We start from the raw sequence: 26,621 nt of genomic DNA, 5'->3' as shown, positions 1-26,621 counted from the left end.
ATGGACAGTTGACATAAATGCTAAATGTGTTGGTTGATGAGTGACAAAGTGCAGCTAAATATATAGTATATAGTAAAATCATTATAGTAAAAAAGCTAAAAGTAAAACCATTGGACAATGTTACCCACTTTGAAATTTGTTCTGTGACTAAGGCTGGCTTCAGGTTTTGGCTCCCATAGTTCATTCATTTCTTTCCTCCCCGCCCATGTCTTTTCCCCTTCCTTTAGACACACCCTCTCCACCTCCGCCAAGAGCCTTTGCTCGACCTGCTTATCTGAGCTGGGCTGGGATTGGCACACACTCCCATCTACAAGGGGAGGGCCTTGTCTGCTTTCAATCAATAACCCCTGGAATTCAGAAATACAAGTAGGTCCTGTCTCTGGCAGGCAGTACCACACTCCTGAGGGCGGGCTCCCAAGTGTAGTCTGAAGTCTCTCTCTCTCTCTCTCTTGTTCCCTCCCTCCCTCCCTCCCTCCCTCTCACTCTACCTCTCTCGATCGTGTTTTCTGTTTGTTTTCCGTACTCCCTCCTCTCTCCCAGGACCGGCTCAGTGTTTATTTTGCTCACAGCCATGGCTGAGCCCAGCTCTTCAGACTACTTTAGCTGTCCGCTATGTGTGAGCCTGCTGAGGGACCCGGTGGCCATCCCCTGTGGCCACAGCTTCTGCATGGACTGCATCAGCGGCTACTGGAACGATGCAGACTACACGGGGATCTACATTTGTCCCCAGTGCAAGATCACCTTCACCCAGAGGCCCGTGCTGAGGCCAAACGCCACGCTGACCCTGGTGGCCGAGAAGATCAAGAAGAGCGGCCTCAACCTCAACAACGGAAACGTCCACAGCCCCGCTGTCGCCGCCGCCGCCGCTCCCAGCCCCGCCGCCAACAGCTACGCCGGGCCGGCCGACGTCCCCTGTGACTTCTGCTCCGGGAAGAAACTCAAGGCGGTCAAGTCCTGCCTGAACTGCCTGGCGTCGTACTGCGAGAAGCACCTGAAGCCCCACTACGAGTCGGCCACCTTCAAGAGGCACAAGCTGGTGGACGAGCTGGGGAACCTGGACAGGAAGATCTGCCCCCAGCACCAGAAGTCCCTGGAGCTCTTCTGCCGAACAGATCAGATGTGCATCTGTGCCATCTGCACCGTCAGCGAGCACCGGGGCCATGACATCGTCTCGGCCGAGGCGGAGCGCAGCGAGAAACAGGTAAGAAACGGAAAAGAGAAAAAAGATAACAGCCAGGCTAAAGCCTCAAGTGGCTTTGAGAGTTCAGGAAATTCCTGAGGAAAGGAAAGTGTGTTGCATTGTCCTAAACCCAGTATGTTCAGCTGTGAGGCAGGAACTGCACTCTGACTCGACAGGGCGACCACCCAGTATTGACTTACCTACTACCACAAACTTTAGATTCACAATCCCAAACCCAACGTTGTTAATGGAGGAAACTATAGGATCATAAAATGACAACGATAATACTAAGGTGGTAGTTTATTGTTCCAAGACAGCTGTGAGGTAAAAGCCCCCCCCCCTCCTTCCTCCCCCCCTCCCCCACCACCTTCCTACCCTTCCTTTACTGTACTGCCAGTGTTGTACTTTGACCCAGATCAGGAACGCTATCAGCAAGCCTAGCAGGATTTCACCGCCAAAAAAAATGCCGCTCTGTGGTTAGCTGAGAGGGGTTTGATGGGAGGGCCCCAGGTGTGAAACTACTCCAAACAATCTTTCAACATTCTTCTATCCAACCGTGTGTGCGTTTGTTGTGTGAGTGAGACCTGGAATACGACAGAGCCAAGGTCTCTAGTGCTTCTTGTTCATGAGCCAGTAGTAGTTATCTCTGAACCATGACCACAGAAACTCAAATAACTTCCACTGTCACATGGTCTGCAAAGCAATGCAGGCGAGATAAGGGGTCGAAAAAACACCAGCCCTCCCCCAACCCCCGCAAAAAACGAGCACTATTCATTATTTCAACCTTGGTTTACATACACTGCGATGTGGCTCCACCAGGGCCATTGGTAAATGAATGATATCTCGACGAGATCAAGCAGCAGCCCATCCTATTTCCCACTCTCAGCTAAATGGGGAGTCTGTTTTCCCTCGTCCTTGGATTTACAATCCGAGTCTCACACATCTTACTCCCACCCTTCCCTTCGCCCCCCCCCCCCCCCAAAAAAAAAAATCACTCTCACTCCCATCCCCCCCCTCTGATTCTTACCCCTCCTCCCCCCAGATTCTCCACATTCCTCCAGCTTATCTTGAGAAGAATGGGTCGGTGGGTTAGGGTGAAGGCTGCATGAGGAGCCCTCTGTTCGGCCCGCCTGTATACCGTGTGCACCTTTAAAAACCCTGGTGCGGCGCTCGACTCGCATTCCTGACAGCGCCAAGATTCCATTACACCCCCCCCCCCCCCTCCCCCTCCCCCTCTCCCCCTACGATTCACCCTCACATCAACACCACCTCTCATCTCTGCCTCACATGAAAGCAGAGAATAAAAAGAGAAGAATTTTCCCCAGTATTTATCAGCATTAACATAGCAACCGACGTCCAAACATGGGTTGGTTGCTAATGTAAATGCTGATCAAAATGGAAATTCAAGTCATTTCGCTTTTTCCCGTAAAGCAAACATTCTCGATCCGTAGTAAAAGGGAACCGTTGAGTACCATTATGAAACACGGAGTGGTTGTCTAGACTCTAGAGTAAAGAAACCTGAATCTTTCTCGGAATCATTCATTCAAATGAGCTCCAAGAAGACTGACGTGCCCGGAGGACGCGTCCATAGCCATTTGCGCATTTGGCTGCTAAATAACACAGGGTGGTTCCTCTCAACAGAAACTGCTGGGAGTCTCTCAGGCCGAGATCAAACAAAAGTGCCAGGAGAGGATGAAGGAGCTGGATGAGTTAAGGACCTCCGTGGACTCCCTGAAGGTAAGCTAGCCCAACTGTCAACTGTAAAGCAGACCGTGTGTCTCATAAAACCCATTTACTCACTCCCATTAATTCAGTTTTAACTGATTATACCTTGGTACCACATCAACCACCATCGCCCTGTCTAACACCATATCAAGCAACCATCCATTTTATTGTAAGGAACTGTGAATGTAAATACACACTCCAAACTACCTTGGGTTACAGTCGTCATGGCAACTAAGCCCTCAATGAGGTTAAGGTATGTATTGTACATAAACTAACACCGCAGGGCGTGTGTGTGTGTGTTCTGTTTGTTTCTGTTCTGGTACAGAGCTCCGCCCAGAGAGCTATGGTGGAGAGTCAGAAGATGTTCGAAGAAATGATTCGCTCCATCGAGAGGATGAGGACAGAGGTGACCAAGTTGATTGGCATCAATGAGAAGGCCGCCTTCAACCAGTCCGAGGCCCTGGTGGAACGCCTGGAGCAGGAGATCGACGAGCTCAAGAAGAAGGAGGCGGGGCTAAAGCAGCTCTACAGCACTGAGGACCACATTCATTTCCTGCAGGTGCCTAATTCTGGCTTATGACAATAAACCGAGTACTAGGGTATCATTGGCTGTTCATTAGAGACCATGCTTAAGAAGTAGTGGGGGAGCTCAATGTGGGGAATAAGGAGAATAAATACATTTTAAGTTATGCTCAAACCAGAGGATCATAAGATCATTGAACTGTCGATTAGTAAGAGAATTAAGTATTTAAGTGATGATTGTGTGTGTTTGGGGGGGGGAGGGAACTAACGTTACCGCACATGATTCACCTTTTACCAATGTGTGATCACCAAAGACTACTGTGTTGATCACACCTGTTTCACGTCAGAGTTCCGACTAGTCTGTTAAGCAGAACTTCGCAACAACAAACCATTCACGTTACAACTATGTTGTGTTGTGTTGTGGTGACACACCAGTATCTTTGTGTCGCTTTGCATAACCTGCGGTCATTAATCATGTTGAAAAGTCAAAAGCGTTCCACAGGAGATCGACCGCCGTAGCCCGTACTAGCAACACAGAAGTTTCAATCACGCTTTACTAACCTAGTGTTTTGATTTCAATCTGTGCAGAACTTCAACTACCTCTGCACGCCGACGGACGACGGCTTCATCCCCCGTGTGACGGTGAACCCAGACTTCTCCTTCGCCACCGCCAGGAAGGCCGTGTCTGAGATCAAAGAGCGGCTGGAGGAGTACGGCCGAGAGGAGCTCCTCAAGATCTCCAAGTCAGGTGGGGAAAATAGACACACGCGCACGCACGCGCAAACACAGACACTTTTTGCTAGGCTACAATCTAGGCAATGCTAGCGGGAACGTTTAAATGTTTGGCTATCAAAACACACCTTGGCTGGGTGTGTCGAGTAGGCTGATGACACTTGTTCCGTCTCTCCGTTGCAGTGAACGAGGTCCCAGTCTACACACAGGTTCCAACCTACACAACGGAGACCTTACAAACAAACCGCAGTGAGAGAACATTGGACAGAAGAAGCAGAGGTGAACGCGCAGCATAATTGATATTTGTCAATATATTGTTAATTTTAAGGAAACTTTTGTTTGGTATTTATTTTCATTGAAAAAAAAAAGAAACGCACAAAAAAGGTTACATAATTGCTGAATATAATATTCCTCCATCTCCAGGCAAAGAAATAATGACAGTGGACAGTGCTCCCCCACCAGAGCCCAAAACCAGGGCAGACTTTCTCAAATGTGAGTAGGCCTTTATCAAGATCATGATCACCACCATGTCAAATAATGACCACACACAGAGAGGGAGAGTATTAAACAACATGGATTTTTTTTCTCCCGTTAGACTTCTGCCAGCTGAAGCTGGACCCCAACACGGCCTACAGGGAGCTGCATCTCTCCGACAGCAACAAGAAGGTGATCCGCACGCGGGACCTGCAGCCATACAGCGACACCTCGGAGCGCTTCGACAGCTTCGCCCAGGTGCTCTGCCGAGAGGCCCTGTCCGGTGGCCGCTTCTACTGGGAGATCGAGTGGAGCGGGGAGTTCTCCATCGGCGTGGCCTACAAGGGCATCAGCCGCAAGGGCAAGGGCTCGCTCTGCCTGCTGGGCTATAACGACAAGTCTTGGAGCTTGCTCTGCTCCGACACGGGTTACTCCGCCTGGCACAACCGGGTGGACAAGAACGTGTCCGGCCCGCATTCGCCCCGGATAGGGGTGTATCTGGACCACACGGCGGGGGTCCTGGCCTTCTACAGCATCAGCGGCAGCATGAGCCTGCTGCATAGGTTCGAGACCCGCTTCGGCGAGCCTCTGTACCCGGGCTTCGGGGTCGGCACATCGGTCAAGATCTGTCAGCTGAAGTGACCTCACGTCCCTTACTGAACAGTCTCGTTACGTGGCCTGTGTTTATGATAGAATGTAATGTACCAAGCAAATGCCTTTTTTCTACTTTTTCAGCCGTTTTAAACTGTACTTCAGTTTAGAGTTGCGATGGAATTGCAATTTTTCACAGGCTGAAATATTAGGCCTAGAGCATGCTTTTGTATATATTCCTACACCTAAGCAATTATTTTTTTGCATCTTGATGCAATTTGTATTACTACAACACATGCAAAATATATTCACAACTGTACTCGGCAAGTTTATGAAGTGTTAGTCTATTTTTTTGCCTCCATCTTTTATTTAAAACTGTAATGGTATAGATACAAGGATAACCACTCATTTATATGACAGGATATTCATTTATAATGGTCAATTTGTCAATAAAGTGCTATATAATTGTATTTTTATTTATTTGAACTTAATTTGAACAAAATAAGCCAATGTGGCTGTGCGACGGTGAGAGCGATATCTGAGATTAGGCTGTTTCTTTGAAATTAAACCAAATTGTGTAAAAAGTAGCAGCATGACGCCCGTGGAATTAGAGACACAAATGTTCACTTTAAGTAAAGTTCAAAAAACGTCTGAAGTGTAAGAAGTCTTCCACATGTCCTTATGTTACGTTTCTTGGAACATACTGGCCTCTGGTGTTGGAGTGATGTTTTACCAGTTTTATGTATACATAAATAATAAAATTGTAATTTATTTTTCAATTGGCCATCTGAAACTGGACAAAAAATAATCGCCATGTTCCATCGCAAGTGGATATTGGCAATTACAATTTAGGTGAAACCCCTTTGCACATGAATGCATTATATTGGGTCATAGATTTGTTTATATTCTAAGTTAGATCACATGACGATGCAAGCGTCATTTGCGTCGACATAGCAAAAAAAAAAAAGGTGAAGGATTGTTTTATATAAATGAACACCCTCTTGAGTGGCTCAAGTACATTCACTTTTTTCAAATGAGTGACATTACAATGAATCCAACTCCCCACATTCTAATCACAACATGAGCAATGCTGGCACATGACTAATCTTAAGACTCACCTTTAAACTAGAGAATACACACCCTTTCAAATTCTGTATCGTATAGCAGCATTCCAGGTCACACCCATTTATTAGTTTAGATATTGTAGATCCTGCAGATTATGGCAATACTCTGGAATGAAGTTATGAAAGAACAAGTAAACCATGTTCACAAGGAATGCAAAATGTTCAGGAGCTGAAACTATGCTAATTAATGGTGCCCTTTATTACAAGATAGGCGTGCACATGACCATCTAGTGTTCAGGATTGCGACACAATACGGGCAGACTTTGTTGGTATTGTGACCGATGTTGCAGATAAGAGCATTTACTACATTAGACGTAAAAGCAACAGAGTGAATGAAGAAACATCAAGGAGCATGTAGATGCTAGCAGCAGGGAGTGATTAGGCCTTTCTCCAAAAAAAGCAGGTTGTTGAGATTGGAGATCAAGCTGGTTCCGTCCGGTTGTGAGTCGAACACCCTAGCGAACCGACTACCCTGTCTCCCGAGTAGAATGGGATGAAATGCAGATATTCCCTCCTTTGAGGTTTGGAAAGGACCACAACAACATACCATTTAAACAATAAACATTTATTGGATCCCTGGACTTGAAGGAATTAAGCATACAATGCTCAGGAGAAATAAAATCTCAAAACGGTTTCAGAAGAGTCCAAAACTTTTAAACAGCGTAGCCGATCAGACCGCCCTTGCCGATGCACTCTCCGATGTAGAACCACATCAGCACCTCGGTGCACACCAGTCCGTTCCTCACAGCATCCTGGGAGGACAAACACAATGAGACAGTTAGAGATGCTGCCTTCAGGGTGGAAAATAGGTTTCTTCCCACAGGTCGATTCTTACATTCTAGTCAATTATTGTAAATGTCAGACTGGTTAATTAAAGCTCATTATGCCAGACCTATTAACACTGCTTCAGCCCACTGCAGAAGGTTTTCTAATAAAGCATTAATACTAAATATTCCATTATTATAAACTTCAACCAAGTATTTTATTTGAATCAGATTTAAATAATTAAAAAAAACTATACGAGCATACTACCCATGATAACTGTACCATCAAATATTCTGTAGAGCTTGCACAACACCCTCCATCATTACATTCATGGAAATGATGAACTCGTATTGGCTTTACATGTTATCCATGCAGTACACGTTCATAAACACATGGCATCTGAAACATTCTGAAGCACTAGCAAAAGGTAATAAGTCTCCCCATATGTGCCTCTCCAAGCCCCATATGATCACACTGTGTGACACATTCTAATGCCATAGCAGAACACTAGGGCAAAACTAAAGGGTATATTAAACTGCTTTCCAATGTTGCAACAGATGAAAGTCTGAAATACAAAGGACTCACGCACGTGTCCTTCTGAAAAACCATTCACAGCATATCTACAAAGTATCAGTGACATTTTTAGGACACATGCGCGAGCATTCAATATGACATTGGAAAGTACTTAAAGACAAGGTGACCCCGTAGGTCGTGCAGTGTGTTCATATATCCATGGTTCATACAAATTGCAGGGGCATATATGCACTTAAAGCAGACTAAACTAAAATGCCTTTTCAAATTTCAGTTACATTGAAAAGACCCAGTATCAACAGCTTGCTCTGCTACTTTTACACAGCACAAACCATGCATAAAACGAAACAGGGCATTTTTTAAGCAAAGACTAATATATAAAAACAAGTCAAATGTGTTGTGAAAAAGGTGAATCTCTTTGATACCGAAGTTCAGGCCGAAGCCAACCTGAGCCATTACATTACTTAATCACCAAGGTCTTAACGCACCTTTTTTTATTTCGATTTAATCCTGTAATAGTTTCATCATTTGTATTGTAGAGTGAGTAAGGCAGGAAGCTATGGGAGAAATGCAGCCAAGGACGACGGGCAAGAATCGATCCCCGGTTCCTGCGGTAAAGACTGGGCCTTAATGGTACGCGCTCTACCCGGTGAACCACCACATACAGGGGCGCCAGTTCCTAACGCACCTTGACGGTGGTTTGTCCCAGACGTCCAGACTGGAAGGACTTCAGGATGTTCGCTGCTCCTTCGATGGCCTTGGGGATCTCGGCAGGTGAAGGGGGGACGAGCTCGACCCGGGCGTAGTGCCAGAAGGTGGCCAGCTTGGGCTTGGAGAAGGTCACGGCGGCTGTGACACAGAGACACAGAGCTGTCAATGAGCTTCGGAGCCACAAGGAACCGCAGGACAAGTCTGCATGTTTTGGGCTGCTAGCTAAAGCTAGCCTATATACTACACAAGGTTTCGGCTCGTGCTCCAACGACATGTAACGCAGTATAATTCTCTTCAGTTAAACTTCGTATTTTCCCCATGGTTACTTACACGTATGCAAAGTACGGTTTACACTGGCGAAATGTCATATGCTGAATAGGTCACGATGCGGTTGGCTGACATTACCGTAGTTAAATTATCTCAATGTTAGTCGTTTTAGAGATTTTTAGATTGAGCCGAGCCCTTATTTCTGAACAGATATGCAAAACTTACCACCGATATATGTCGGCACTTTGGCCACGATTTTCTGCACTGCCTGTGCCATGTTGCGTTATTGTTGTATGTTCACAGCTCCCCCGTTAGCTGCTAGCTGCGACTGAATGTCACCTCCAGTAGGACCCTCTAATAGTAGCTGACTACACAGCTGCCTGACTTAAAATAGGATGTGCGCCTCTACCGGCTGTCTGTATCTTCCCATGTATGCATGCTTGAAAGAGAATAAAGAAACAGCACCATGTTTTTTTTATTTTATTTAACGTTTATTTATTCAGGGTAGGCCATTGAGAGCAAGCGTTCTTTTGCAATGACGCCCTGATTACAACAAATAAAAACAAAAATACAAATTTACAATAGATATCGGTCAAACAACCAGAATACATTTCAATACACATAAATAATTCAATAATACAATTGTGTTGGTGAACTTACATAGAGACAGAATATAAGTGGGGGAATATCAATGGAAGAAGATAGCACAATTCGAATTATTAAAATACATATATTTTATTTTTACCCGAATCCAAATTCAATATAAATTTCCATTCTTTTTTATTCTTTTTATACTTTTATATTCAGTTAATACATCGTGTTTGTTTGTTTATGTACTATATATGCTATATATTCTGCTATAAACATTGCCACAAGACAGCTCATTTAAATTTATTTGTACATTTGAGATCACTCATAGTTTGTCTGAGATATTTGTCTGATCATTGATTCATTATAATATATATGACACAGTAATGGTGCCTTAGGTAGTTTTAGGGGTAGGCCTATACGTTGACTGATGCCTTTAGAATATCTCTCAAAGAAATGAATCTCCAGCTTCCTCCTGTGAAGTAAAAATGACAACAATAATAAGTCACCACCATATAGTTGTTCAATGATGCTCAGAATATCATTTGTTACCTTACCTCAGAGTCATGAGATTCCAATCCAGAGCATGTCTGATCCTGATCGTTGCTGTGGTGACTTTGATTCTTAACCACCAGGGAGAGATGTTTCCCACCTGCCTTCACCAACATGAGCACATCTTCCAGGTATTTCCTCTCAACATTGTGTCCGTTGACCTCAACGACCACCTCACCTTCTGCCAGTCCTGCTCTGTGGCCAGGCCCCCCCGGAGTCACCTACACGCGCACGCGCGCACACACACACACACACACACACACACACACACACACACACACACACACACACACACACACACACACACACACACACACACACACACACACACACACACACACACACACCATTAAACACTGAACAGTGTACCCAATATTACCATGTCCAGTGTTTTGGGTGGGCCCCGAAGCGATGTATGTTATTCATTGTATTCGACCCTCTGGCTTATTTAGTTTCACTTTCCGCCCTAAGGTGTATTTTTCTTGAATTTCCCAATTTTGGGGGAATTTCACTCCCATATTAAAGTCCACTACAGTCCCATATTATACAGTCCACATATATTAGCATCGGAAGATTCACCACCCCTACAGTCCCAGAATACCATGGGAAAATACAGAAATAGGAATTGTTGAAGACAATATGTGTTATTTTTAGTACCTGGCTGACAACGGTCCCAGAAGTGTGTTGGACAGAGTCAAAGTCAAGGCCGAATCCCAGAGGTCCTTTTTCAATGACACAGTGTCTTTGAGCAGGCAGGCCATCCACAACCTCCTCTGAGGTAGCAGACAGGCTAGCTACAGAGTCCTCTAGGCTAGCACACAAGCTAGCTACAACCTGCTCTGGGGTCTCCTCTGTTACTGAAGGCAAAGGAGTGTTCCTTTCCTGCTGTTCCCCACCAGCTTCGTCTCCACAGAAAAGAACCGGAGATAAACCAAGCTGGGACATGGAATAAACAAAACAGATTGTCACACAACAACCGCAGCCTAAGTGTACACTGCTTCGTGGTCACATACAGGATTTCCATAACGTTTCAATGCCAGGGGAAAACCAAGCAAAGGCCCCCCATCTACAAAACACCAAAACTAAAGACAGGCATGTGTCTGTTTGATGGCATGATTGGTTGCTTAAAGGGGACCTATTATGCTTTGTCAACGCTCGGTTTCGTCCTTCTCCGCCCCCTCGCCCCCCTCCTGCCAAGCCAACTCCGTTGTGATTGGTTACCTTCCTTGAAGCGCGCGCGCGGGCAGATTTGAGCAGGCATATGGGGGCGCGGCAGGAGTGCCTCTACGTAGATGATTTCCCGGAAATGTGAACAAGTGAATCGCAAACGTTGTCCCGAGTGTTTAGCGCTCTGCACAGCCACCCCAGACTGTCAGCAGGGAATACGTCGAAATGCATGTACGTCATTATTTGACACTTTAGTATGGTTAAACATGACTAGCGATCATTATAACAACGTTTATAGGTCATAAAAGTCGAAAAAGCATAATAGGTCCCCTTTAAGCTTTGTTTAGTATGCATTATGAAAGGACCTTCTTTTTTTATATTTGAATATTGTTGTATATTGTTATATTCAACCGGCGGTCGCCCCACCGAGAAGAGCAAAGGTGTGGAGTGACTACCTTGCTGTAGAAGTCCAGCCCCTGGGCGGAGATGATGGTGAGTGTGATCTGAGGACTGCTCTGTTGGACTCGCTCCACCACATCCTTGTGTGCCAGGGACTCCACCGACTCCCAGTCCACCTCCAGCAGCAGCTCGCCCGCCTGCATACCTGCCCTCTGTGCTGGGCTGTCGTCATGCACCTCCTGCACCACGTGAACTGTAACGTGAGGAGAGTACTGTAAACAACTGGAAAGAGTTGAGAATGCACATCACTCACATCACAACCAGTGGATAGTAGTAGTAGATCAATAATGAGTGACACTGTCAACAATAACAACTGAAGCCCTGAAATAGCACATGTAAGCAGACCACAGGATAAACCAAAATTATAATAATTATAAGTAATTCAATTAAATACTCAAGAGTGCTCATTTCTATAATTATCAAGAACAATTCCATCATGTAACAGTGCGTTTACATGACACTCAAGAAAATACGGTTGAGGAGCAGTTGAACTATGGCTTTAATCGGATTAAAGAGTGTGTGTGTTTGTTTGTCAGCGTGCGTTCGTGTGTGTGTGTGTGCATACGTGCACATTCATAAATGTTTGAGAGCGTGTGTGTTTGCGTTCGTACTTGTGTGTGCTTCCGTAGGTTTGTGCATGGGAACGTGTGTTTTTTGTGTTTGCATGTGCGTGTGTGTGTGTGTGTGTGTGTGTGTGTGTGTGTGTGTGTGTGTGTGTGTGTGTGTGTGTGTGTGTGTGTGTGTGTGTGTGTGTGTGTGTGTGTGTGTGTATGCTTTAATTGTTTTGCCTGTCTAATTGGCCCACCTGTTCGTCCTGAAGACGTTTTCCCCTCCTTCAGGAGGAAGCCGTAGCCATGGGGCCCCAGGGCCAGGGCCAGGCTCCTGGCTCGGTGGGGCAGGTTACAGGGAACCGCCATGACCGGGAGGATGGGCCACTTCTGCTGGACGTACTTCTTCTCAGTCTCGCTGTCCACCACCAGGAGGGTGATGTGATCGCCGCATTTCTTCACCTGCGGGTCCCGACACGATGCAGATTATCAAATTGAATTGTGTTGACAAGAAAGACAAACCCGAGCATCAATTTCTTTGCAGGCGAGCATCTCACCATCTTGGTAAGGGCAGAGTGCGTGAGGTCGGACACCGCCGCACCGTTCATCCACACCAGGCGGTCTCCCCGGCGCAGCCCTGCCTTCTCGGCGGCCCCCCCATGCACCAGGCCCACCGAGAAGTGGCCCTTCTCTCCTGCCGGTTGGGTGGGAAGGTAGATAGAAATAGAAAGACGTGCATAGAGTATAGTCCTCAATTTAGCTTTCTTCAGTTCCATAGAATTGGACTAAACTAGAAGACACTGTTGCTCGAAGCAATAGAGTGGCGCAGTCACGCCCCTTCCGGTAGAGCCCATGGGACCTATGACTTCGAAAAATATGAATGGGTTTCAATGGAGAGAAAGTAGTTATTTCCTGGTCTCAGTCTTTATATGCCCTGGATTACACATATGTTGTTTGTGGATTTAAATGATAATTTTTCATAGAAAGAAGATTTTCGAGAAGAAGTTCGATAATGCTAGGTTTTGTGTGAGGCCACATTGTGAACTACAATCCGGGGCATATAAAGATTGGGACCAGAAAATATTTTACTTTCTCTCCATTGAAACCCATCCATATTTTTCGATCTCATAGGTCCCATGGGCTCTACCGGAAGGGGCGTGACTTTGCTCTATTGACAGGGATGTGTCTAATCAGATCATTAGGTTGGATCTTATAAAATCATTAAGAAGTAGGTTAAGGGGTAAGAGGAAACTGAGGTGTATAACTGGAGAGTGATAGTGGTTTGAACCCTGAACCCTTTGACTCTGAGTCACAACTCCCTAACCCTATCATATATATATATATATAAAAACCATTGAATCCAAAGTACATGGGCATTTTAGGTTCTTGAATATATATAGATAGTTATGATAGTTATGAACAACCATACCTTCCACGGGGTTGAAGCTGACTCCCAGGCCCGAGTGAGATTGGTTCCTGGTCACATGGCAGAGCCTGGGTGACTTGCAGCCCTTCATCTCATGTGACTTCACCAATGCCAGGAGGTCGTCCCCCTGGGCCTGGGCCCTCTCGTAGCCCTCCTGGTCCAGCACTAACACACACAGCTGGTTTCCGCTGATCCTGATCCTCCTGGCCATCTTGTGGATAAGATCAAAGAAGAGAAGATCAGAAGACTAGACAGGAAATGTGGATGTCACAGGACAATTGGCCTACTACTAATTAAAACAACAATTGTTTGTTTTGTTTAGAATACGTAAAGAATATATAAGATACATGTAAGAAATATTGATCAAAAAAATATATAAATGTACAACATTTTCAGGAAATGCATGAATCGACATTGAATTCAATTTCAAAATTATATTTTAACGTTTGATTTCAATTTTCTTTTTCCATATTGTTATTATATTGTAGAGCGCATAAGGAAAAACCGGCATGGACAGTCATCAATTCCACCCCTCCACCTCAAAGAGGGGGTCCATTAGCGTCAGGGACCAGCGAGGTCCCTCTCACGCACCACGGCTTGAGACACGTCGTCCACGAAGAACCCGTTGACCTCCAGGACCCGGTCGCCGTCCCGCAGGCCGCTGCGCTCCGCCGCCCCCCGCGACGCCAGCTTCCGGACCAGGTGACCCCGGGAGCCCCTCTCCACGGTCAGGTTGAACCCGTACCTCTCGCCCTCGTCACGCCGGAGGAAGCAGAGCCGCGGCGTGGGCTTGGAAACATATTCTAGAAGGGGAATGAGTGGGAGATAGGTGGGCTTCATGTTTTCATTAAATTAAGTTTTAATTAAATTCAGATCCTTTGTTTGTCCCTCTTGGGTCCATTTGAATCTGCACAGAACCTCGGGGTGCAGCTGCATGTAAGGTATACAACTATTCTTGAAAACTTGTCTAGTGAACTTTTGATGGACAGACTTATTGTCCTATCAGGTTGCATGGCTGACCTATCGGACTTCCCGTTTTTTGGGCATTTGTAGCAGTTTAACTAGGCTCAGAGAAGAATTACCAAAGAGGTAGGGGATGAGAGGGAACCCACAGTAGAAGAAGGGTCAAAGGGCAGCGGTGTGTCAGACACAGACAGTGAAAACACGCCTCAACCCAGGCGCCCTCAAAGGGAGAATAGGGGTATGGTTCTTGTGAGGTACAGAGATTATTATGCTTTGCGATAGAAGACGTTTCCAGATAAAACAAACTGAGACTTCAATATTCTTGTTGTTATGTGAAAGTACATGTGTTAAACTGACATGTTGTTTTCTTGTGTTTCAGAGATGAGTACTCGGGAGATCTTGCTGTTTTGGCAGGGTTGAGCAGGGAGCATGTAATGCATACAAGTATTCTTACGAGTTTATATTCTGTAGTTTAATGAACTGTTGATGGACAGACGTATATAGAGACCACGTTGGGAAAAGGTGATACATTTGATGCTTTGAGTGAGGTAAACCTTTGGACCAAAGGGCCGGACGTCTAAAAGTGAGTTTAAGCGGGAGCTTCGCGGACCGTTTTTCACTTTACTGGCGGTTGACAATAATATAATATATGACAATAATAATTGCTTTAGCATTGGGGATTAGCATGTGGAAACAGAAGGGGTTTGTGTCTCAGAGATGGCAGTGGACTGAGGGCGAAGAAGTACACGTTTCAAGCTGATTTACGTCAGTTAAGTGAGTGACGCTGTGCCCCTGTTTCGTGTCAGACGATATAGGGGCACCGAGTCAAACACTCACGCTACATAACAAGACATGCTACAAATCCCTGTATGAACTTTGCGCATGGGCCTTTTGGTTTGCTCCAGTTGCATATTTTACGCACAGTGAATATAAATGAGGTTTAACGGTCTTCTGAGATTTTCCCACTGTGGCAGCAACCTGCACTATATGTAACTTGCAGATATACAGTGCAGGATTAAGCTTTATGTTGATGATCAAAAGGCATGCCCCTTTGTATTGTGTACGTGTGTACTTGATGTACTGGTGAGATGATTGATGGCAGGTAGGGGGTGTCGATGTGTAGGCCTACCTGATTCGTCTGTGTTGGCCATCGTTGGGTTGTTGATTCCTTCTTGGGATTAAGTGAATTTGCTGTATTGAAATGTAGAATTTTTTTTTGTTAATCTTAGTTAAAAGTCGTTAACTCAAGCAGTCCTACATTTTTATCAAATATTTTGTATTTCTTTGGAAAGAAATTTTGAGACAAAACAAATTAAACCACATCAGACATATTTGCAGTATATTCTCAAGATCCTATATGTTGTTATCTGATATTTTATATTACATAAGTTAGGTAGAGGCAGTAACTTTACTATCATGTTCCTAGGAAGGTGTATCAAATAATCTCACTTGGTCTTATCTCAGGCCAAAAGTCTGTTGGGTTTTTATTAGCATGTTCCAAAAGTCAGCATACTGACAACAGTGCAGAACAGAACAGTGATTACATGTGGTGATAAGACATTACTGTTGTGAATGAAATGTGCTCTCTGTAATGTCAGAATGGCTTTCAGTGCAAATACTTAATTGACAATAAGTAACAATTCATAACAATGGACTACAGATGGAAATTAGCCCCTGGGCTACAATCTGGCACATTTACATGTACTGCTGTACATGTTTATTAATGTGCATTGTCCTGAAATAAATAAATAAAATAAAAGTAATCTTACATTTGTGTCTCAAGTTAGAGAGAGACTCAAGTTAACTTTTGAGTTCTATCAAACCTTTTAAAAATTAAACAGCACACACATTAAACAGCTGAAATAAATCAGACAGAAGCCATTCTGCATACCGATCCATAGCACACTCATTCAATTAAACCCATGACCTACCTCATATGCTCCAAGCCTGCTCAGTCACTCACTCACCACCGACTGTCATTTCGTCACCCTGTCAATCAAGCTTGTTAGGTATTCAATTTACCAGTCAAATGAACCGATTTTTAGAAAATACGTGGGGTTCCGTCCACGAGATACTCTTATGTGAGGCTGGTGACTGAGCCGTGGATAACAGAGCTGCTGACTATGGTAATTATCGCTAGCCTCATAAAGCAGAATTGAACCTGAACAACGTGTGACCATGTCTTGCTGTTGGGCTCCCTACAGTGGAGAAAGTAGAGAGTGAAAAATTCTTCAATATTTTTCGCGGTCATTCAGCTCCATGCAAAATATTGCTGGTTATTTAAGTGACAAAAACATATTTTACAGCATCAGGAAGATGAAAAAAAAGAAACAAAAACAATTCTGGCCTTTATCATGGAAAATATATAAAATAATAATAATATTTTTGGAAAACTTGTACAAAAGTATCAATCAATGCAAACCAAATAAGTGGCTCTAATTTTTGTTCTTTAAGACTCATTGTAATTCGTTTTCCATCATCCATTTTCACTTGCTGTTACTTAGCATTAAAAATATGCCGTTGTTTGTATTCCAAAAAGTGAGTCTAAATGGTAGACCTCAGTTCCTGCATCAGATCCAATGGCGGTGGTTTATATTAAAGTGGATGCGTGGCCAGCGACCATAGCTGGTTATGTATCAGGCTGTTTGCTGCTGCTAATGGCTTATTGTTTGCTTTTAGTCCTCCATAAACCCTGTTACATTTGCGTCGTGCGGACACACGCATACATGCACGCGCACACTCACACACACACGCACACACACACACACGCACACACACACACACACACACACACACACACACACACACACACACACACACACACACACACACACACACAATACACACAATATACACACACACACACACGATCCAGTGCCATTTCTGTGAGTGTTTGAATTTGAATTTAGTGATTAGTGTCTTTTATTTAGTCTGTGTAATCTGGAAAGTTTCCTTCTACTAATCAATAAAAAGATGCTACTTATCCTACTTATTTTAGCTAATATCTTTATGTCTTCTTTTAAGAAGTGTTGACTCTTTTAAAGACACAAATTCAGCGTGGACATGATCTCATAAGCGGTAAAAATAGGCAAACACAGGAATGGTGAACCTAAGAACAGTTAAACACAGTAGTACCTAGCTTACCTCATGTTGAGGTCTCTTGACCTGCAGGTGCCTGGAAATAAAAAATATGCAAAAAGATGGAACTACTTCCCCGGGGGGACAGTGGTCCGCAAGGAGGTCCCACCCCTCCTTCCCTACTACCCTCCTACCCACCTACCCCTGCTACCCACCTACCCCTGCTACCCGCGAACCTCTCCTAGCCCTCCTACCCATTCTACCCCTCCTACTCCTCCTACCTCTTCTACCCCTCCTACCCCCCTACCCCTCCTAGCCCTACTACCCCTCCTACCCCTTCTACCCCTCCTACCCCCTCCTACCCCTCCTTCCCCTGTGGTCCGCAAGGTGGTCCTACCCCCCTATCCCTCCTACCCCCTCCAACCCCTTATACCCCCCCTACCTTCCTAGCCCTTCCTACCCCCTCATGCCCTCCTAGCCCTTCTGCCCCTCCTACCCCACCTAGCCCTCCTAGCCCTCCTCATCCTCCTACCCCAGCTAACCCCTATTACCCCTCCTAGCCCTTCTACTTCTCCTACCCCTCCTGCCCCCTCCTAGCCCTCCTGCCCCCTCCTACTCCTCCTACCACTCCTAGCCCTCTTACCCCTCCTACCACTCCTACCCCTCCTGCCCCCTCCTAGCCCTCCTACCACTCCTACCCCTCCTGCCCCCTCCTAGCCCTCCTGCCCCCTCCTACTCCTCCTACCACTCCTACCCCTCTTACCCCTCCTACCACTCCTACCCCTCCTGCCCCCTCCTAGCCCTCCTACTCCTATTACTCCTCTTACCCCTCCTACCCCTCCTGCCCTCCTACCCCTCCTGCCCCTCCTACTCCTCCTACCCCTCCTACCCCTCCGCCAGAGGGCAAGCAGGGCGGTCCGGTGCTTGATTAGTCTCTTAAAACCCCTCGACCTCCACCAACCTTGATCGACTTTATTGATCCCAGACGGGGCATTCTGGAAAGGATGGACTAAATAACGGATGCATTGTATTCCTTCTTTTCCTGTTTCCATTGCCATCATATGAGTCATGTTTAACAGCAGTTCCACCCCACAGAACTGCAGAATGATAACACTAAAGCAGATTAACGTTGTGTGACTCACTGGAGAAGTTGAGCTGCTTGGGTGGAAGTACGCAGTGCTATTAATATTTGGTGTTATGCTTGAGGAAGGGGAAGGGAACGCAGTCAGAAACCCTGTTAAATGTTTTTTTGGGAAGCTATGTGCAGTAATGTGGGTGGGATGGATGAGGTCGTTAACACCTTCTCCTGTTAATGAATGTCATGCTGATATTGATATTGTTTTTACGTTAAAGAAAGGGTCAATGACCTACGTTTGTATTTGCTCACACTGTGTTGCTGAGTATCCCACTGCATTAAAAAAAATCTATGAACGTGGGGGCGGTGTTGTTTGTTTTTTCTACTTAGATTGACTAACAAAGTCATATTGATGGGGTCATTGTTAACACCTACAGTACACATAATATTTCCCGCCAGCAAATACAAAGTTCTCTCTAGTCCCTGGAGGAATGATATATTTGTATCAAAACGAATTCCCTTTCAAAACTATTTGTGTGGTTGAATGTAGAAAAAAATAATAATTAAAAAAATAACATAACGCCTGCTAGTCAATAATATTAATAGTAATAATAATTAAATAATATGTCAAAAATATAATCAGTAATAATGTATAATAATACAATATCATAAGAATAATTGATTTATAAGTAATTAATAGTAATAATAGTTGTTGCTATTGTTATTATTACTAATAATAGTATTATTAATCTGAAGTATTAGTGGAGGCTGTCGATGGTGATGTGGACGGCTGCCTCTGCCACTGTTTTGTTGTGTTTGAAATATTTAGTATATTATTTTTCTATTTTCATTGTTATTAGTTCAACTATTTTTACTTGTGGAGGTTCCTATAAATGGTCTTAGTATGAGCAGTGAAAGAAAAGGTTATAAACGGTTAACTTTATTATAATCCTTTTAACAGCGTTCAGTACACAGAACTTGAATTGTTTGAGTTTAGGATCCACTGACAAACAGAAATGGACGAACAAATAAGGTTAACAACTCACCAATGATCTGTTTGGTGGAAACAGCCGTTCTAGTCAAACAAAACGCATTGTCTGTCACATACTGAAAGGTCTCGTATAGGGACGTCATTACTCGTTATATAAGAAAGGAGAAAGGTTAGGTAGACGAAGCTTGATGACCAGATCATATTCACAGTGAAACAAGTGAGGCCGACATTGAATGGAATAACAAAGCACAAAATGAACCCAGATAATCATACAGTAGTGGAGTGTTGAACATCTGTATTTTAAAGTTCCTGAAAAAATCGATTTCAGGAGAAGGAAAAAATAGCAATCATCATTATTTGAAAAGTGTGTGAAACCATTATAATGGCTAATGAACGGGGTACCATGCGATATCTAGGGAAGGGTGTGTAGCCTGCCTGTGTTTGTCCTTTCGCCTTCACAGCTCGGACGGATCGGGGGCTTACAATTTGGTAATGTTCGAAGAAACATAAACATATTTTTGTTTCAATCACTTCATCAGTTAACCCGCATTACACACTGCAGAACACAACATTTTCCCATTTATCTGATCCGGATCTGCACACAAAAGAAGGACCTCCATCAAATCAGGCCCTTTATCTCCATTCCCTGACCAACCTGGGACACATTTTGATCAAACAATAACACATGTCCTGTTCGCCTCACATGGGATTATCCAGACCTCACTCATCTGGCTTTTTATAGCTTCCAATGCAGAGAGCGGTGACAGCACAGTGACAGCAAAACTCAAAACAATGTCAACGTTGGTGACACGAAAGTGTGTGTGTGTTTGTGTGTGTGTGTGTGAGGATGTGTGTGTGAGGATGAGAGGGTGAGGGTGTGTGTGTGTGTGTGTGTGTGTGTGTGTGTGAGGGCGTGTGTATGTGAGACGGTTAATCTCTGGGCCACACTCACATTTTTATGGATCAGACTATTGCTCTTCTTGACAGTAACCTCTGCAAATCATAAATCCTCTTTAGTCCTCAAAAGATGGCATTACATTGCTGTAGTATCAGGGCCAACACAGGTGTAGCTGCTAATATTAACACATATGTATCAAAAATGCTTGAAGGCATCGTGCTCTTGAGATGCAGGTAGGATTAAGGTTACAAGGAGATCACGGCCATAGCGGTTCCGACCCAGAACCTTCTGACTTTCAAACACCAACAGCTAACTCTTGCTAGACTATCCTGCTGCTCGCTTCTAGGGGGTAACAGCATTGGTCAACATAATATAATTATATAATTAATAATAATGATAATAATACATGTTATTGTTATAGCACCTTTCAATCTAAAGTTACTTAACAGTGCATTTAAAACAATAGGACAAAAATACAGACTGCAGCAACGTACGGTAATTCCACTTGTGTGTTGGGTGCTCATGTGCACACTGGCCCCAGATGTGATGTCTGTCATATGAACTCAGTTACTGCTAACAGCCACACCTGTGCTTAGGCCAGCTCAGTGAACCAGATGCGTTGCTACCTGAATACGCTTACATGCTACATACAGTACGTCAGCGGTGACATTTGTCTTTCCACCTTGTTGACAAAATGGAAAACCTCTGCAAAGCACTTCACATTTTTTCCCGCCATGTCAATACAACACATGATTTTGTAATGTTGACAAAATTAGAATATCCTCCTGTGGTTTTGCCCAAAAAAAAAATCTGATTTGGATGAGGAAAGAAAATCAGGATGCTTTGCTCAGAAATTTCATTTTGGATAAATTTCATTCCTTAATTGATCATGCAACATCCAGTTGCGGTTTCCCCATATACTTTCAAGCAGCACTCATATTGATATAGAACAATAAATTAAATACAAATAAATAATAACCATACACTGAGAAGTGCAAATGTACATTTCTTTACAGCATAACATATTCACTGTACAATCATTGAGTATATGCTTATTCTATTGTATGCATTATTATAAGGATTACTTAGTATTATAGGAAATATTTCATAGCAAGTTTATTGGAAAATAATATTTGCTTTGCCCGGTGCCGGTGGCATGTACTTTTATACATGTCAAGTGCTATTGATTGTGTATGTATGTGTGTGGGTGTGTGTGTATGCAATTTGTTAATGTGATTTTCGATATGTTGACGTGTGTGTGTTTGTGTGTGTGAGCACGTCCGCGCACCTATCTGTGTGTGTGTGTGCTTGTGTGTATGTATCTCTACACCAGTGTGTTGAGTGGGCATTTTCTATTTACATCTTCTGTGTCTGCAAAAAACTAAAAAGGAGCATCGGAGCAGAAGAACCCATTCTAATTCAGAGGCACGAACACACCCAGCCAAGCAAGTTTCAAGTATCTAGCATCTAGCAACAACTCATCAGTCGGACATGGACCAAGTGGATCAGAAGCCGGACATTTCACCGTCCGAGTGCAAAAGGAGCGAGTCCGAAGTCGGAAAACAGCTTTTTACGCAAACGACAACATGATAGCATTGGCTATTGCATTTTAGCTTGACCCACATTCAACGCATACATCCAGGATGTGAAGGCTTGGCCCCTTGGTGGGACAAGCCTCTTTTCTTTTGTTTTCCTTATATTATACTCCAAGGTTTTCTTCCTCGTCGAAGATATTCATATGTGGATTAAAAAGTAAGAAGGGCCATACTCAGGGTCAGGTCAAATGTAGGCCGTGTTTAAAAACAAGGATATATGCCCTCTTCTTTCAAGACACACTGCATCCACGCTGCATTGAATCTCGACATATACAAGGACACATAATCCATATCTAAATAACATCCATGTACTTTTTTCCCCCTCTGTAAGAATCCCGATGAGACACATGGAAAACAACGTTTATATCCGCTCACAGTCCATTCTTTTTTTTTGTTGCTGATGTCCTGTGCAGATGAAACGGGGAGTGGCTTTTTCGAAAATGCTGTCTATGTATCAGTTAACACATACTTACCTAACTTGTTGCGATTAGGTTCCCGTGGTTACCAGCCTTAGTTCAGTATTATGAAAGGTGTCCAATCTTGATACTCCGGGCCCTGCCACAGTGTCACTTTCTCATCGTTTGTCCCAGTACCATTGTGTCAAGTAAGGACACAGGTTCTTTGACTGGTGCAAATCCTTGCGGGGCTTTCCCACAGAGGGAGTTCCCGGGTGTGACCACGGGAGAGATGGAAGGGAAAGCCATGGTCCGCCTCACTTCAAGCAGGATTATTGCGTCCCTTCCGAGGACCGTGGCTTGAGCTTCCAATCTCCTCACAGCCACGTCTCCGCGGCGAAACCACAACAACTCTATTCCCCACCGCAAGTAAACATGCTTTCTGGTCTCGCGGGGGAACATGTATAGTTGCAGTGCATTAACATTGCATTCGTGGAGAGTTACTGGCCGGTACTTATGAAATACTCTCAAAAAAAGTACTGGTGGGAAAAAAAAGTGGTTTGTGTAAGAGAATAAAACAAGACTACTAACATCTTGGTGTATTTGTCCGGGTTAGAATAATCTTGACCGAGGATAAAAACCTACGAGCACAGAGTCTACCCCTCTAACACATTGCATTCCTTTACCAGTGAATTATGAACTGTACAGGTGGAGTAATGCTGCAGCATGTATTCTAGATAGTCGTTCTTATGTGCATGTCAGTGTGTTTGCGTGTGTGTGTGTGTGTGTGTGTGTGCGTGTGTGTCTATCTGTCTGTGCAAGCCTGCATGTATGTATGTGTGTGTTTCCGTGTACGTGTGTGCATTTCTGCGATCAGAAATAAGACTATATATATATATTACTGTTCCCTACCTCATCTGTCAATGATATGGTACATAGATGGTTTGAGATCCATGCGTGGTCAACATGGATCGCGGCTGGCGTCCATGCGTCCAGCGCTAGCGCTCGGACTTGACCTTGTAGCGCAGAACCAGGTAGGTGGCCAGTCGGAGGACCACAAAGAACACACCCAGGACTATGAAGTCCACGTAGAGCTTGGCGTCCTCCACGTCGAGGAGCTGCAGCACCTCCTCGGGCTTCTGGAACTTACACACCACCCCCGGGCACTCCAGCTCCGAGCGGTTCATGCCGTAGATGGACAGGATGACGCCCTCGAATCCATACCTGCACCGAGCAAACAACCGTCAATCCACCGGCGTCAGTGCGGGAAAAGTACACGGCAAAGTACTCTGAGGAAGGGTTCAGAGTTTGTAGTTGGTCGCTAATCGTTAAGCGTCTGCCAATCATTTTTCATTGAGGAAATGATTCTAAAAAGTAAACCAAAAAAGATGTTTGTTGCGTTTTGGAAAGGTTGTAATCTCATGACAACGCACCTGACGTAGGAGATATAAGAGCTCCACTGCAGATACTTGGGAATGGTGTCGAAATTCACAAAGAAGCCCGAGAAGAGCAGGACGGGTATGGCCGTTACCGGCCCCACGAACGTAGCCACCTGGGACGGGAAAACAGGCTTATTAAACCCTTACGAACACGGATTGAAACAGATTTCAATGACATTAAATGAATGAGTAAACTTTTTTTTCTCATTCAGTTTCATGTGAAAATATATGCCATGTCTAATTTGCAATGTCTTCTGCATTTAACTCTTTTGATTACCCAATATTACTCCATAGCGCTAACAGTAATTATTTTGCACCATGAAAACTGTGTTTTATTTGGAGGGGGGGGGGTGAGGGTATATATCTATATTTATATATATATATTTCTTTTTATTTGTATATAAATATTTTGAAGACTTGTGTTTGTCATCCTCCTTTGTGTGCAGGACATGCACGGCGGCTGACCTGCAGGGAGGTCGATGCGGCCCCTATGAGTAGGCCGAGGGACTGGGCCACCAGGGCTGTGGACGTGGACAGGGCCATGAAGAGCAGGTACCTCACCGCCTCGGGGGGCTGCTCTGTCATCCAGTACACGATGCTGCAGTACATGATGGGACAGAGCACCTAGCACAGAGACAGAGGGAGACACAGAGTTTGAAATCCTTTTTTTTTGGTTTTGTTCATGTAGACGGTTATATTCTCTGGCACGTCCTCGTAAGAGTCACCTGGAACGGTATGTCCGCCATGGTCTTTGCTAGGTAGTACGCTTTCAGACTGTACCAGTAGTTGAGATGTTCCCTCAGGAACACGGACATCTCTAGCGGGACTGAAGCAAAGGGCAGAAGAAGCGAGAACACATTACATTTCAGCAGACGCTTTTAACCAACGCAACTTTCAAGTGAGGCGTCAACAAAACTGGGGCATTTCCAAAAACAATTTGAAATGTCGCACAGGCCCAGCGTAGAAAAACAACTGGATAGAGTGCAGCCTGGCTCCACTCAGAAATGCAAGGTTAGCAAGAACACAAATAACAATTCAAATTCACATAATAGTTTTATATTAGCGGAAGTGCGGCAGTTAGCGTAGGTATCATATATCAAAGTGCTGACGGTGCAGTTAACCAAACTCTCTCAAAGGCACTCCAAAAAAAAAAATAAAAAAATTGAAAAGTACTTAGTTGTGTGTCATCTTGTCCTAGCTATCTTTGTTGCATAAGGGAAATGGGTTTAGCTAGCGTTTGCAAGTGATTGGCACTTGGTTCTATGAACATCCTTACTGTACCGACAGCGATATATTTTTTTCTCCGTCTTCTGACAAACGTACTTATTGTAAGTCGCCTTGGATAAAAGCGTCTGCTAAATGCCCTCAATGTGAATGGAAAAGTCGCTCACAGGTCAGGATGGTGGGCATGAGGGCGGCAAACATGAGGAAGAGCATGGAGAAGAAGAGGAAGCCCGTGTTGTTGAAGACCTTGCTGGCGTCGTTGCCGATCTTCAGGTAGAGCAGGCCAATCAGCACGCCCACGCACAGGTGGGACATGACCCGCAGGTGGGTCAGCACCTTGGGGAGACACAAGCAGGGCCACGCGTCAACGCAACGCCGGTGGCTGCTGGAGAAGCCACACCGTAGTCCGGTCAAGCGGATCCGAATGGTTACCATGGTTACAGGCTCAAGGGACTTCAAAGGCCCCCATTTTATGAACCCTCCCAACACCAAGTCATTTATGTCGTTGTGAGGGTACTGCAGGTGGTACCTGGGTTTTTGAAATAGACTGATTTACTAAAAATAAATGTTTTATAGATAAAGTGAGACAATTTTGGCTTTTTATTGTTATATATATTATTTTTTCAGAAATAGCGTTGCTTTGTGCATCACAAGATTTCCATTGCAACTTTGCTGACTTTTTCTTTCCACTTCTTCGCAATGGCCTTGGCCCACTTGCAGTGATAATGATGTATAAGGGTCCTGGCGCTCTCAGCCTCTCTATGTGTATTTAACAAATTTCTACCGTTTGCATATGAGGTGAGGCACCAAAGGCCATCACCTCGGTACAATTAAGAGGTACACCTGATGTCAAAGGTTGTGAACCACTGATATAAGGGCAAGGGATACTTCCCCCCCGAAATCCCAAGGGAAAGACCCTGAGAACGAAGCCAGCTGAGGGATCCCTCCTCGACGGGCTGGAGTGTACCGGTAATGCACAGTATATGATGCTATGGATAAACCATCAATAGGATCAGGGCATACCACGTCTCTGCATATCGTGACGAAGGTTCTCTTAAACAGAATGCAGAACTGTGTGAAGGTACTGGTGGCAAAGCTGCGTTTCTCCATGGTTCCATAGTCCTGGGGATCACATTAACAGCACACTCATGATCAATGATAACTGTTATCTGAAAACAGTTCAAATAATAGTATAATATAGTAAGTAAAGCAGAATATACTTAATAAAGCGAGATATGACACTGCGTGTGTGTGCTTGTGTGTGTGTGTCTGTGTGTTTGGTGTGTGTGCGTGTGTGTGTGCATGTGTGTGTTTGTGTGTGTGTGTGTGTGTGTGTGTGTGTGTGTGTGTGTGTGTGTGTGTGTGTGTGTGTGTGTGCGCCTTTGCGTGTGCGTGTGCAACACACGTTGTAACCTGTGGAGTGGCAGAAGGAGTCGCTCTCGTCGCTGGAGTTCTTCTTGCCCTCCTCGGAGCAGAGCCCTCCCTGCACTGCCTCAAACAGCACCGGGTTCAGGTCCCCGTACTCCCCCGACGCCACCTCGATGACTGGGACACAGCACAGGGAGAGGCACAGTGCCGTCAGACCCATGCCCGTCGGACCA

The 26,621-nt window shown here is 44.7% G+C and overlaps 4 protein-coding genes across 5 annotated transcripts in view; 1 reads left to right on the top strand and 3 right to left on the bottom strand.

The window, feature by feature from the left end:
• Window positions 1–377: 377 nt before the first annotated feature.
• Window positions 378–6,003, top strand: ftr82 (finTRIM family, member 82). The gene is made up of 7 exons (XM_030359960.1): window positions 378–1,201; window positions 2,822–2,917; window positions 3,231–3,464; window positions 4,016–4,175; window positions 4,343–4,438; window positions 4,583–4,651; window positions 4,755–6,003. The coding sequence occupies exons 1-7, from the start codon at window positions 572–574 to the stop codon at window positions 5,273–5,275; spliced, it is 1,806 nt and encodes a 601-aa protein (XP_030215820.1). The 5' UTR covers window positions 378–571; the 3' UTR covers window positions 5,276–6,003.
• Window positions 6,004–6,892: 889 nt separating this feature from the next.
• atp5l (ATP synthase, H+ transporting, mitochondrial F0 complex, subunit g) lies at window positions 6,893–9,027 on the bottom strand. The gene is made up of 3 exons (XM_030359963.1): window positions 8,848–9,027; window positions 8,333–8,493; window positions 6,893–7,100 (listed from the first exon to the last, which is right to left on the bottom strand). The coding sequence occupies exons 1-3, from the start codon at window positions 8,897–8,899 to the stop codon at window positions 7,002–7,004; spliced, it is 312 nt and encodes a 103-aa protein (XP_030215823.1). The 5' UTR covers window positions 8,900–9,027; the 3' UTR covers window positions 6,893–7,001.
• Window positions 9,028–9,341: 314 nt separating this feature from the next.
• nherf4b (NHERF family PDZ scaffold protein 4b) lies at window positions 9,342–17,122 on the bottom strand. Its single transcript, XM_030359959.1, has 10 exons — window positions 16,257–17,122; window positions 15,455–15,516; window positions 13,954–14,165; window positions 13,366–13,573; window positions 12,494–12,630; window positions 12,194–12,398; window positions 11,385–11,581; window positions 10,420–10,698; window positions 9,768–9,983; window positions 9,342–9,685 (listed from the first exon to the last, which is right to left on the bottom strand). The coding sequence occupies exons 2-10, from the start codon at window positions 15,474–15,476 to the stop codon at window positions 9,659–9,661; spliced, it is 1,503 nt and encodes a 500-aa protein (XP_030215819.1). The 5' UTR covers window positions 15,477–15,516; window positions 16,257–17,122; the 3' UTR covers window positions 9,342–9,658.
• Window positions 17,123–19,402: 2,280 nt separating this feature from the next.
• abcg4a (ATP-binding cassette, sub-family G (WHITE), member 4a) overlaps window positions 19,403–26,621 on the bottom strand; it is a 23,121-nt gene continuing 15,902 nt past the window's right edge. For both annotated transcript variants that reach the window (XM_030359957.1, XM_030359956.1), the window contains 7 exons: window positions 26,426–26,565; window positions 26,044–26,142; window positions 25,188–25,356; window positions 24,522–24,622; window positions 24,262–24,420; window positions 23,791–23,909; window positions 19,403–23,581 (listed from right to left, as the gene is read on the bottom strand). In XM_030359957.1, coding sequence (XP_030215817.1) covers window positions 23,356–23,581; window positions 23,791–23,909; window positions 24,262–24,420; window positions 24,522–24,622; window positions 25,188–25,356; window positions 26,044–26,142; window positions 26,426–26,565 — 1,013 coding nt within the window. In that variant the 3' untranslated portion in view covers window positions 19,403–23,355. The remainder of the gene's footprint in view (window positions 23,582–23,790; window positions 23,910–24,261; window positions 24,421–24,521; window positions 24,623–25,187; window positions 25,357–26,043; window positions 26,143–26,425; window positions 26,566–26,621) is intronic.

Source organism: Gadus morhua, chromosome 7 (genome assembly GCF_902167405.1).
Source record: "Gadus morhua chromosome 7, gadMor3.0, whole genome shotgun sequence".
Classification (NCBI taxonomy): Eukaryota; Metazoa; Chordata; class Actinopteri; order Gadiformes; family Gadidae; genus Gadus; species Gadus morhua.
Note: the sequence above shows the minus strand (reverse complement) of the source record. Positions and strands in the feature narration are given on the sequence as shown.